Raw genomic sequence first — 13,317 nt, 5'->3', positions numbered from 1 at the left:
ATTCAGCTTACTGCTTCACTTGCGCATGCTTTCTCGCCAACTGTGAGACGAGTTAAACATGAAGAGTGTCACTGATCTATTGAGTCTGAGCTCCGTATCCTCTTAAACCCTCTGCGAATTTCCAATAAGTATCAGATGACTTGGAGTCAGAAATCGATACTCCCTCCGCAGTGATTGTGGCGATTTGATACTGGAGGGGTTGAAACAACGTCAGCGTGTATACCTTTACGCCTTCTAACAATCCAATACTTCATATTGGATAAATCTTGAACCAGTACGATCCTCAAGTGTCGAGGAAAAGCCCATCATGCAGCATTACTGCCGCGATGTTCTTTCAAGTGAATTCAAGATTGTTTATGTCTCAAGTGAGGAAGATCCAACTCACCTTGTTTATACTCCTAGCATCTCTATAGAACAGTACTTTCATACTATCATCCAGAACTTTCTCAGCTTCTTCCTGAGTCAACAAAGGTCCATCTCCATTGATGCCGGCTTTAGCTTCGAAGGCTTCTCTCAATAAAGGTTGAGCAAGATGAGCACCGAAACCAGTTGCGAGTGTTGGTGCGGTATATGTCGTTCCGAGAAGATCGACATACGCTAAGAAGCTGTGTTTGACATTATGTCAGCGAATTGATACGGGGATTTGTGGGTCAATCAGGTAGGGTAAGACGATATTAATACCGGTGAACGATCAAAGACAGGTAGATTTCTTGAGCACCTGCGCGATCTGCATCCCTACGCTGTCAAATTTAAGGTCAAACACTTACCTCTCCTCCTTCACTTTATCCCATCCACCTACTAAAACAGCATTCCAGACAGGGTTCATCTTACTCCTTCTAGCGTAGAACAAGTTACTTAATAGCTCGTAAATGTTCTTGGGTGATAAAGAAGGATGAGAATCTGATAATGCTAATGCATCCTCTTCACGTCTAAAATAACACCGATAAAGCAAGTAAGCGAATCGTAAAGAGATGACTCTAAATGAGGCTTTTCGAAGAAAGAGGGAAAAGGCACTGTCTGTTCATACTTACAATAAAGCATCCAGCTCTTTTTTCAGCCATTGAAAATCTGACATGTCACCTGCTACACCTAATAAAGTATGTTTGCCTAAAGGATGTAGACGTTGAATGTCTCTGAATCGTGCGAGGGATCCATATGATGCTAATCAACCGATTTCATCAGTTTAGAACATACCTCATTTCTCCTATAGAAGAAGAAGATGGTACTGTGACTTGACAAGTAACACATACCCAGATTGTCTGCAGCTATCATCACTCCTTTATCGAACTTGAGACCAAGTACCGAAGTACCAGTAACGAGAGGTTGCCTAAGGTCATAGATTAGTACATCAGATTCGATGAGAGGCTAGGTGTGCCAAAGTAGATGTAATAGAGGTTGTACTTACTGAGTATGTCCTACTGGTCCATGAGCGTGGGAACTTTGACCTCGTTGAGTTTGAGGTAAAGGGAATGTGTTATAATCGTTGAAAGATGAATTAGCAGGTGCAGGCTGTTTCCACATCGCTGGATGCTGTGGTTCAAATTGTAAGCTCTGGCCGTCCGGGACAAACAGTTCTAAAGGAGCTTACTTGGGACATCATCTTGATCGTTGTTGCGGTTGGCTTGTTGCTCTTATGAAGGTAATGAAGTAGGTTTCAAAGATTGTCGATTGACGATTGATGATTGATGGATGATGATGACAGCGTGAATGACAACGACGCGCAACGCAATGACCTGGCTTTCTTCCAGTGGGGTATATTTCCCACGTGGGGGCGCAGGTTGAATAGAAAGTGATAACCTCCACATCCGCTGCTCTCTGCCATCGTGGACGCGCTTTATGGGGTGCACTCTTTACTGCTACGAACTACATATGAAAGAGAGTAAAAAGGAAACATATCGATCATCATCAAAGTAACATTATCCTTATCACAGACATCATGAGCGAACCACAATTCTTTGAGAAGATCACAAAGGTGTGTAAACCGTTTTCTCACTAGTTGAAGCCTGGTAAACGGGGCCTAAGGTCATGGTCGCTTGAGACAAGCTCTTGGCGTTCATAACTACCAAAGATGAACAGCGCGCTGATATTTCGCTGCCCTCACTTAGTCCTTCACAGAGGTTTCGATCACTGAAGCCGGAGTTGATACAGCTGATTTCTGTGACGCTGCTGAGAATCTCGTAAAGATCTTTGGTGGGTGGATGATGTCCGCTGTCTGAGAGGTGAAATAATCAGGACATACAGCTGATCAAAGCACTGTCAGATCTATTCGGTAACCCCGCTTTCGTTGTCGTCCAAAATGACTTGACAGGCAACATAGCAGTGAGTCTCATCATCTCCCGTAGTTTGGATTCTATAATTCTTGAATGAGATTGCTAAATCATCTTTTATTCTTGGTGATATCGTAGAAAGTTCGAGCTTATTTAGCCAAGAATCCAGAATCAGGCAAAACACTTGAATCACTCTTAGCATCTGAAAAAGCCAATATACCCAAACAAAAAGATAGAGTTGCAACGGACGCTTTAATGTGGTTACTTCGTGGATTGAAATTCACTTCTTTAGGCTTGAAATTCAGTTTGGATAATCCAAATCAAGAATTAAGTGAAAGTTTCACTAAATCTTATGAAGGTAGTTTGAAGAAACATCATGGAATGATGATTAGACCTATTTTCTATGTGAGTCTCTCTCTATAATACATCTGTCCTTAGCGAATGTCATCATCATTGCGGACGTCATGTTCAAGAGCTAATGTTGCATGATCTATTGTAACCGCGGTAGCTCGCCATGAAAGCTTGTCCTTACCGAGCTACATTTTACCCTAAATTAGGTGAACCTCAATCTGAAGTTCTACCTAAACTCGAAGCTTGGCTTAAAGCACTTCAAGACATCGTAGCCAAGGAAGAAGGTGTATTCAAGGCTGGAGGTTATGGTGAGATCTAGAAGCTCTGGGATCGAAATATAAAGATCTTCCCGGATCAGCTTTTTGTATATACCTTGATAGTATCGATATGTACGACATTTGCATTGCTCCATTCGACGCTTTCTTTCAGCTTGTAGCTATTCAGATACAGCTGACCATATCCCAGGTGACTCGGGGATGAAACCATAGTCTGAATTGATGAATTGCTATTTCGGGTAATTTCTGTCATGTCGCGTGGTGAGTGAGACGCGTTCGACGAATATATGTAAACAAAATCAATGCCATTATTCAACAAACAGTAATTATTCATTTCTGATCTACATCTTTGATATTCTGCACTCGTGATCTGACGGCTCCATATACCCAACACAGCTCTCATCATAAACAAGAGCGCTGAGGTAGCCTTCACCATTGACGCTTGACGTCGTCAGCCCTCAAACCCGGATCTCACCTTGGACACAGCACACGGCCCGCTCACAATGTCCGACGAATTCAACCTGCAAGAATCCCTTCTCGCCCTCTCCGACATATCCTTATATCACATCCCATCAGAAATTGATATCCCATCTTTACGGTCTAGCTCAATAGATGAATCCCTCTCGTCAGCCATTGAAACGATCGTGAACGATCCAGAATCAATCGTCCATTCTCAACCTAGTACATTCGACGTATTTCAATCAATATTGAAATATTCAGATACACCCAATGTGAATGGACCGATCTTGACGAAATTGTTAGATGTGATATGCTCAAGTTTAACGAATCACTCCAATGCTGTTATGAGTATTATTGGTGGTCAAGGTTTTTCATCGGAAGATATGGATGCTCCAATGATCCATAAACAACCTTTGGAAATTTGGTCATTCCTCTTCCAATGGTTTGTCATTGCAGCTGAAAAAGGTGCAGGTAGATCATCCGATAGCTCCTCTTCAATAACGATAACAACGACAACTGGCAAAGGTAAAAAGAAAACTGCCAACAATAAGAACAATTCAAATTCATCAACATCGTTCATTTGGATTGATCATTTACCTTTTGTTTTATCTACAATACATAAAACGTTGAGAATACCTTCATCAAGGTTATGGAGAACGTCTTCAGAAAAAGAATCAGTTATATCATGTTTTGTCAAACCTGCATATCAATTGGCCGAAAATGAACAATATCTCAAAAACAGTGAAATCAAATTAGGTATATACAAAACAATTTGTCTTGCAGTGAAATTCCACGGTCATGCTTTCGGTGCTCAAACTTCGATCATTCAAAATTTAACTTATTTCGAACATTTCTCTGAACCAATGGCTGAACTATTATCGATTTTAGAGAAAGAATTTGATTTCAATCAATTAGCAGAAGAAGTTTTGAGAGATGTAGCTGGAAAGAGTTTCGCCCATAATGACGTTAAAGGACCTAGAAGTTTTTCTAAATTCCTAGTCAAATTAGCTGAATTAAGTCCTAGAGTTGTCAGTAAACAAATGCCTCTGTTGTTGGCTCACTTGGATAGTGATGTGAGCTTCTTCCTATCTTCTACTTACCCTACGTTTCGTTCATGAAACAACCCAAATTCTCCCTGTTCTCTTGCTGATACCTGAATCAGGCGCACCCAATGCGAATGGCAGTCGTCGAAATAATAGGTCTTCTAATCAGAGACCTTTCATTATCCGACGAGGGTGATGAAGAACAAAAGAATAAACAGATCAAAAGATATTTCGAATTGTTGATGGAAAGATTCTTAGATCTAAACAGTTGGGTAAGATGTAAAGTCTTGACTACGTTGAGTAAGCTATGCGAGTGAGTGGTTCTTTTCTGATACCAACCCACCGTGAACTTGAACCTATTATCATGACATCTCAAATTCAGGCTGGAATATTTTGCTGATATTCATATCCCCAGTCTCCCTGTCAAGTTCGCCAAGCAACGTCATCAGATAACTGAACTCACGATCCGCACTCTCGAAGACAAAACTTCTTCAGCTCGACGATATGCCATTCAGCTTCTTTGCAAATTACTGGAAACTCATCCTTTTGGTGCTTTACATGGAGGTACTTTGAACTTGGCTGAATGGCAAGAAAGATACGAGAAAATAGCCGAAGAATTAGCGAAAGTCGATGCTATCGAATTGGAGAAAGCCAAGCGGGATGTCGGCCTGATTGGTGGAGAAGCTGAAGAAGGGGAAGCGGATGACGCTGAAGACGAAGACGAGGACGATGAAGATAACGAGGAGGAAGGTACACCTCGACCCAAAAAGGAAAGAAAGCCTAGACAATCACAATTAGATATCACTGGTATTCAAAGTGAACAATCTACACTTGATCCAGAACTAATTCATAAACTTCGATTAACCAAGAAATACTACTCAGACGCACTAAGATTCATCAATCAACTGGAAAATGCTGTTCCAACTCTATGTCAACTTTTAGTATCAACCACCAAAACTGAAGTTTTAGAAGCGATGCGATTTTTCAGAATCGCTTTTGAATACGATTTACAATCATCTGAAATCGGTATAAAAACGATGTTACATTTAATTTGGACAAAGGACGTTAATGCTCCTTCAACAAACGAAGAAGGTGGTACTTCATCAGAAGGAAAAGGTGTCAGGGCAAATTTGATTGAATGTTATAGAAGCTTGTATTTTGACGTCGTACCGGATTTGGCACCAAAGCAACAAGTTAATAGAATAGCTAAAAACATGATTGAGTGAGTCAGATTTTCTCTCTTCTCCCGCAAGACCAACAACATGTATTCCCGCCCGCAAGAACTGAATGGCTAATTATGATCATCATATTCAGACGTACTTACGGCGCCACTCTTGCTGAGTTAACTTCACTCGAAGAACTCATGCGAACTATGATGGTTGACGGAGGTGTGCACAACGATGTCGTCAATAAACTTTGGCAAGTGTACAGTGAGTATATATCCATAGGGAGACTCGGCATGCACCGGAAACCTTTCGCTAATCGTTGATCCCCGCAGGTACTGAGCAAGAGATCCCAAAGGCACAACGTCAAGGTGCTATCATCATTCTCGGCATGCTTGCATTAGCTAAAAGGGAGGTTGTTACCGAAAGAGTAGAGGCTCTGTTGAAGATCGGATTAGGACCCTTGGGAATGGTAAGTCGATACTCCAGTGCGATGGCGTAAGGCTTATATCTCTCTTTGTAGCACGATCTCGTCCTCGCTAGGTACACCTGTATAGCCCTGCAACGATTAGGTGGATCAGCTAAGAAAGTCAAAGGTTTGTCAGCCTGTCTCATCTATTCGGATCATCGGAGACGCTAGTAACCTTACGATTTGCTATGCTTAGGTTCTTTGAGTGATAAAACAATGAGGTTACCAATGGATAATCCTATATTTGTGAAATTACAAGAAATAATTGAACATTCACCTAAATCAGCACAATGGTTTAGTATGGCCGAACAGGCTGTTAATACGATTTACTCATTAGGTGAACAACCAGATTCATTATGTTCGGAAATCATAAAAGATCTTACTATAAGAGTATTTGACAAACCTTCAAGCTCAAATACTTCTTCTCCACCTGTAGCGGATGTTGAACAGTCGGATCAACCTCAATCAACTGAAGATGGGCTTGAAGCTGAAGAAGACGATGCAACTAAACGAGAGGAAATTAACGGTCAAGAAGAACAAGAAGAGAAGAGAGATCAAATTGGTTCTTTCAAGCTTGCTCAACTGGTCTTCGTTGTCGGTCATGTATCAATCAAGCATATTGTTTATCTTGAATTGGTAGAAAGAGAATTCAAACGGAGAAAGGATGAAACTGCTAAGCGTGAGTTACTGTTCAATTCGCATCCTCATTCAACAAATACCATGTTATCTCTGCCGCAAGATCTCACTAGTCCGCGAGTTAGCTGGAGACTAACGATACCTGTGCTCTTTTGTAGAAAAAGCCGCAGCGAAAGCAGCCGAAAAAGATGCCAATGATTTGGACGCTGTAGCTGGTAATGCCGAAGACGATATCGGTGAACTTATCTCTGGAATCAGAGAAAGAGAACTATTGTTTGGCGAAAAGAGCTTGTTAGCTGTTTACGGTCCTATGATAGCTGGCATTTGCGCTAGTCCTAAGAGGTATAGGGTGAGCTGAAACCCCTATAAATTCGCGAACAGGTGACGCTAAGTCGCATAATAATACTTTAGAACCCCTCTTTGCGTCAAGCGGCTACTTTGTCTCTAACGAAACTCATGTGTGTTTCTGCTCAATTCTGTGAATCACATCTTCTCCTCCTTTTCAAGATTTTGGAAACCAGCAAAGATCCAGTAGTCAGAAGTAATATCGTCATTGCTTTGGGCGATATTGCAGTCTGTTGGGGAAGTATGATTGATGATGTGAGTGGTGATATGATTCCGTGTGATCGTTATACGAAACAATGGAGATGACAATGTGCTGACGGCTTGACCTTATTAGAACTCTGAACGACTTTACCAGGGATTATCGGATCCCGATCTAGTAGTGAAGAAAAACACATTGATGGTATTGACCCATTTGATCTTGAACGGTATGATTAAAGTGAAAGGTCAATTAGGAGAAATGGCCAAATGTCTAGAAGATCCCGATACCAGAATATCAGATTTAGCCAAATTGTTTTTCACTGAATTATCAACGAAAGATAATGCTTTGTATAACAATTTACAAGATGTTATCAGTCATTTGAGTGTTGGCGATCATAAGGTTGATGAAGAAACTTTCGAAAGGACCATGAGATTTATTTTCACTTTTATTGAAAAGGTAAGTAACCGACTTTAGTGATCATGGAACGAAATCAGTGCTGATTTGTCATTTGCCCTGGATAATGATAGGATAAACAAGCTGAATCGATAGTGGAGAAATTATGTCAGAGATTCAGATTAGCAAATGAAGAAAGACAATGGAGAGATATATCTTTCTGTTTAAGTTTATTACCTTTCAAATCTGAGAGATCTATGAAGAAGCTCATTGAAGGGTGAGTCATGACTCTGAAACTCGCATCCGGTTTTCGGTGGTCGATTGACCGAACTGATATTGTCTGATAGATTACCGTTCTACCAGGATAAATTGCATGAAGAGACTGTTTTCAGACGTTTCACTGAGATCTTGGCCAAGGTGAGCTTTCGTTACGCATATTTTGTAAATACATAAGCTGACTGATTTTACAGGCTCGAGCAAATAAAGCTGCTAATAAACCTGAGACTGAATTGAAGGAATTCGAGGCGGTAAGTATTGTCAGCTCCTGGATGGACTCTCGTAGCCGTCAAGCTGATGTGTACTTTCCCAGATCTTGACCGAACATCAAGCTAAGGGTTTGGAAGATCAAGCTCTCGAAGCAGATGTATTAAGGAAGACCAAAGCGGCGAAACGAAGAGCGGCTAAAAGACCTCAAGGCGGTAAAGGTAAAAAGCAAACTCCTGAAATAGACTATAACGATGAAGAGGAGGAAGAGGAAGCTGCTCCGCCACAAAGAAGTACAAGAGGTAAACCAGCCAAGAAAGCTCCTCCTAAAGCTGCTCCCACTAGAAGAGGCGGAAGAAGGAAAGTGGTAGAAAGCGAAGATGAAGATGAAGATGAAGATCAATCGTTCGACGAGTTTTAGATTTCGGTCTCACAGTCGTAATTTTCGGGTTTGACAGCAGTAAAGTGCAGTGTTGTACTATAATATGAAACAGGATATGCATAGACTTGGGTTCACAGCTAGTCTATAGTCTACAGGCTGTATTGTGTGTGGATTGACGAAGATTGTGCCACGTGAGATGGGGATTGAGTTACCGGCGGAAAGCGTCGCGGATCGAATGAAGGATTCTGAACGACGTTGAATTGTTGAACTTTGTTGAATTTTGTTCTTATCCATTGTCGGGACAGACTATTGAATACCCCAGGAAAAAGAGACAGGCGGTTCTTAGGTGCAGCTGGCCCGACTTATAGTATCAGAGTGAACATCCTATCAATCATCACATCCACAAGAATCCTTCAAGACTCCAATAGCTTCTCCAATGCGACCATCTCTTCGATTTTTAACTAAATCACCTACGCCAACACCGAATTATCCAGGACATACACCATTAACATTCTCTCAAAATGCATTACTGGCTGTTGGATCTGGTATAGTCGGAGTATGGACATCCCGAGGTGATTTAGTAGCATCATTATCCGAATCTACTTCATCAACATTCTTACCTTCTCTTCATGAAAAGATGACTATAAATCCAGAAGGTAGACAAATACTAAGAGATAAACCAAATATCACGTCGGAATCCTTGAGAGGATTGGAAAGTCTGAAGAGAGGTACATTGGGTAGAGAATATTGGGAATGGCTGAAAGATGGTGATGTGGGTCCGGATACCAGAGCTGATGTGAGTCATTTCGCCGTTTCATCGAAAGACCGGACAGGATGATATCGTGTATGAGAGTGGAACTTGATGCTGATACTAATTCATTCTCACTCCCATAATTCAGGTCCAATATATCGACTCACCCACATTGGCTTATACGATGCTACGATACAGACAAACGCATGATTTATATCATACATTATTCTCACTTCCACCTACGTTACCCCACGAACTATCGTTAAAAGTATTAGAATTTTCCAACATGTCATTACCTGTCGCGGCATTATCCTCGGTCTTCGGACCGTTCCGACTAAAACGTCGAGAAACATGGATGAGGGATTGGGTACCGTGGGCATTGAGAACAGGAAGACAAGGTAGAAGTTTAGTTGGCGTTTATTGGGAAAAAAGATGGGATCAAGGTATAGGTGAATTAAGAAGAGAATTAGGTGTGGAAAGGAATAATCAATTAGGTGTGGAATCAAGATGGGGAGGATATAGGAAAATCAGAGAAAAAGAAAGAGATTTAAGAAAAAAAGGTGAATGGGTCGATGAACCTGAAGAATGGTAATTATTTCTTTGTTGTACACTTATGATTATTTACTCTGCTATCTAACAAGTATCTATATGTTTCTCAACGTCAATACACCAAAAGAGGAATCTCCCACTGGACGTCATTCGGATTCACTCGAGGCTCATAAACAGGAAGACTCGCCAGCTCGTACGTTCCTCCTTTCTCCTTCGAATTCGAATAAAAGACGGAAAGCTCGATTTCGAAGTGAAGAAAACTCCTTGCGTTTCCCTTCTTCGTCATGATGATTCTATGTCGCTGGAACGGGATACACTGTACTATGGATAAAGGGTTTACAATGAGTCGTCTTCATCCTTTCTTCTCGGTTCTCTGACTGGAATTCGAACTACTCATCTGGCCGTTTAAGCAACTCGTTCCCAGGTATAATAGGTGCTCTTTGCGCAAGCTATAATTGCTTTTTTCTGATCTGCTGCTAAATATTACTCACAAATACCCATTAGTCTATACCTATACGCCTCTGCCTATCATATTACTTGATTGAATATCCTAGTGGCAATACAATCATGCCTCCTTCATCTCACAATGCAAGATTTGTGGGCGCAACACGGTGTCCCTCGAATGGTGGCACGCATGACGCACACACGACCTTTGTGAAGTTTGAGCCTGATGAAATTAGCTGCTTCACCTGTGTAGGAGATGGAAGGGAGCGTAGAACCCAACTAAGCAATGGCAGAAGTACAATCACTTTCAGAATGATGTGCCAGCTCACCGAACATTCGCTACCTGAAGTCACTGACAACGATGAATCCGATACTAAAGATACGGCAGTCAGCCATCCTGAAGACGAAGGATCTACAGTTACTCAAGACGATGCACCTCGACTTGTTACTATTGAACCTGATATTCTCTGTTCGTCGATACATGGAGGTGAATGGTCAAAGTACAGATTACATTTAGTTCCTAATCGTTCTGATGAACACCGTTTGTCGATTGGCGATCATTTAGGTGTTTGGACTCGGATGAGTCGATATATCCGTTCCAACGAGAAGTACATTCTGAATTCCCCGAACAGTCATCCAGAGTTAGCTAAGTATGACGGAACTACCAAATTTCAGTTTGAGAGATGGGTTGAAGAAGCCCGCAAAGAAGGAAAGGAGTGGACACTCCAAAGTATAAGACAGATGAATAACATCAAACCTTGTCCATACGAATTTACTTTCACAAAGTGTGATCCTTCTGAGATTGTGGATTGGAAATCTCTGCCGCTCATACCGCATTTCATTGGCACTGGGGAAGGACGACCAATTAGCTACAATTACTACCAACACCTATTGGATGACTACAACGACCCAAACAATACCAAGTCAATCTGGTACGATCAGTGATTCCGCTTCTACTGTATATCAGGTGAAAGTGTGTCCAGACTTTCTTGGCGGCGATTCCGCAATTAGAGCAAAGGTGTAAGTAGCATATGATTACATTCTAGAGAGGTAGGATAATATACTAAAATAGTTTTATCTTCTACTAGTCAATACAGTACATATGCTTCAGATCAGACTGAGAAATCTGATCCTCACATTTTCAAAATAGATATTTCCTGTGGTTTCACTAAATACTTGCATATCTGGTTCTCACAACTCATATCGCTGTTGTGAGCCGCACGTTCGTTTTCAAAAACAGGTGATAGATATTGCCTCACCTATTGCTGTTCAGGGTCTTAGAAGTAGCAGACAACGGATCTCCACTCGACTTCGAATCCGAATCTATCATCTGAGAAGGCTGGGATTCCTTATTCGATCTTGGCTTTGTAATATACGTTTACATCATACTCGCATCAAATGACTGTCGGTAAAATGCTATGTCAGTGAGCTGATTAAAAGGATCCCATGATATGACGGTGATCCTTTCTTCCCAAGCCTTCCAAAAGAAAACAGTACTATGGAGCGATTTCCCCCAAAATTCGCATACTGTATATCCAATTAACTTTGTTCACTCTTCCGCTTATCGAATTATGACCAGTCTCACCTATCCCATCAGCTCAACTTCGCCACACCTCAAACTACCAAATACTCTCCACTGCTATATCATCATGTCTCAAGCTCATCATCGAAACGATGTTCAATCCTCACTTGTACCAGAGGACGCGCAACCTTCTCTCATATCAGAAATATCAGAAAATCGCCTATCTACCATAACGAATGAGGCAGATCAGTCTTGGCTGAATGAAGCTGACATATACAAAGCGTTGTCTTGTCCTTCGGCGGGAGGAGGTGAACATGGATCTCATTTGACCCGTAGACCACATTTCGCTTCTGACACAACTACCATCCAAAGTTGTCATGATGGAAATAGACGATTAACTCGTTTAGTCAATGATGGAAATACCATTCGATTCAGACTGGCTTGTACATTTACTCATTCTGAGGATCCTCCGAAAAATACCGGTTCTCGTGCTTGTGATTTCTCTCGCACCACTATTCAACCTGATATTCTTGCGTCAAAAGCTGAAAGCCAAAGTCCAAAACAAACTCAAAGTGGACAAATAGAACACTCGTTGATATCAATTCCTTATCGAGTATCCGAAACCACGATCCCAGATCAAGGAAGATTGGAAATCAAAGCATCCCCAAAACGCTGGATTGTCGAAAGAGATCGTGCTCTACTTCAGCCGATCGATAATATTGAGCTGGGAAGGTATCATCCTTTAGTCAAAAACTGCCTAGACACTTGGGTGCCAGATGCCAGTCTGGAAGGAAAAGCTTACAAACTCGTGAATATAGAGAAACAGGGAACTGGCGAACCTTCCAGATATGAATTTTCCTTCATCAAATCTGATCTTAGCGAAGATCAAGATCACGATACATGCGATTTGCCGCTGATTCCACATTCCATTAATGGGGTCAAGCAGTCAACCAAACTGAGTATTAATCAGTTGAGAGAATTGGAAGAAAATTATTCCCGGAATGTGTACTATAATTGATAGGTACTCCACACTGTATAATATATGTACTGTTGTCGACACCGACATGAAGTTGAAGGTTTGGTCAGTAGCAATCCTGACGAAAAAGACGGATTTCCTTTGTGAGGCTTCTTGTCGAAATATGCATGGCACATGCGAAAATGAGAGTAAAACATTTATGTCGTCGTATGTACGTACACGTACAGAGAATGCATTGAATCGACCGATGTCTCTCTGATCCTTTAGCTCTCTGTACCTCATTAGATATTGTTATAGACGGAAAAAAGATCCACAAGGTTCTTTGACCTTGATTACGAGTGACCTCATTTGGTCCTGAAACACCAGATACCAAATTTGTATGCTCTATGCAGTATAAAGGATGGCATCAGTCACTCTCATCCTTTCTCATGCTGTTCCTGCTTCAATACCAATCGTAGGTATATATACACTGCTTCGGACGCAGTTTGATTTTTTCTTCCTTACTCACTCGAACTGAAAGGCAACACAACCGTGACATATCACTTCACCTAATCTCTTGAACATATACGTTGTTGTCAACACGATCATGACCCACTCTGCTGACAATCAA

At 41.4% G+C, this 13,317-nt stretch overlaps 5 protein-coding genes across 5 annotated transcripts; 4 read left to right on the top strand and 1 right to left on the bottom strand.

Moving 5' to 3' along the window:
• Positions 1 to 76: 76 nt before the first annotated feature.
• On the bottom strand, positions 77 to 1,521 carry IL334_000364 (uncharacterized protein; the record flags this gene model as incomplete). The annotated part of the gene is made up of 6 exons (XM_062932148.1): positions 77 to 190; positions 386 to 605; positions 768 to 929; positions 1,032 to 1,161; positions 1,251 to 1,327; positions 1,406 to 1,521. The coding sequence occupies 6 exons, from the start codon at positions 1,519 to 1,521 to the stop codon at positions 77 to 79; spliced, it is 819 nt and encodes a 272-aa protein (XP_062788199.1).
• Positions 1,522 to 1,936: 415 nt separating this feature from the next.
• IL334_000363 (uncharacterized protein) lies at positions 1,937 to 2,937 on the top strand (the record flags this gene model as incomplete). The annotated part of the gene is made up of 5 exons (XM_062932147.1): positions 1,937 to 1,972; positions 2,106 to 2,190; positions 2,261 to 2,319; positions 2,406 to 2,672; positions 2,776 to 2,937. The coding sequence occupies 5 exons, from the start codon at positions 1,937 to 1,939 to the stop codon at positions 2,935 to 2,937; spliced, it is 609 nt and encodes a 202-aa protein (XP_062788198.1).
• Positions 2,938 to 3,396: 459 nt separating this feature from the next.
• On the top strand, positions 3,397 to 8,504 carry IL334_000362 (uncharacterized protein; the record flags this gene model as incomplete). Its single annotated transcript, XM_062932146.1, has 14 exons — positions 3,397 to 4,425; positions 4,515 to 4,708; positions 4,811 to 5,617; positions 5,710 to 5,825; positions 5,894 to 6,030; positions 6,082 to 6,154; positions 6,224 to 6,706; positions 6,822 to 7,012; positions 7,075 to 7,263; positions 7,343 to 7,663; positions 7,735 to 7,877; positions 7,948 to 8,017; positions 8,071 to 8,127; positions 8,190 to 8,504. The coding sequence occupies 14 exons, from the start codon at positions 3,397 to 3,399 to the stop codon at positions 8,502 to 8,504; spliced, it is 4,125 nt and encodes a 1,374-aa protein (XP_062788197.1).
• Positions 8,505 to 8,901: 397 nt separating this feature from the next.
• Positions 8,902 to 9,808, top strand: IL334_000361 (ubiquinone biosynthesis protein COQ4, mitochondrial; the record flags this gene model as incomplete). Its single annotated transcript, XM_062932145.1, has 2 exons — positions 8,902 to 9,261; positions 9,365 to 9,808. 2 exons carry the CDS (start codon positions 8,902 to 8,904, stop codon positions 9,806 to 9,808), a joined length of 804 nt encoding a protein of 267 aa, XP_062788196.1.
• Positions 9,809 to 11,858: 2,050 nt separating this feature from the next.
• Positions 11,859 to 12,749, top strand: IL334_000360 (uncharacterized protein; the record flags this gene model as incomplete). Its single annotated transcript, XM_062932144.1, has 1 exon — positions 11,859 to 12,749. One exon carries the CDS (start codon positions 11,859 to 11,861, stop codon positions 12,747 to 12,749), a length of 891 nt encoding a protein of 296 aa, XP_062788195.1.
• Positions 12,750 to 13,317: the final 568 nt, after the last annotated feature.

Source organism: Kwoniella shivajii, chromosome 1 (assembly GCF_035658355.1).
Source record: "Kwoniella shivajii chromosome 1, complete sequence".
NCBI lineage: Eukaryota > Fungi > Basidiomycota > Tremellomycetes > Tremellales > Cryptococcaceae > Kwoniella > Kwoniella shivajii.
This window is presented reverse-complemented; position numbering and strand designations above follow the sequence as displayed.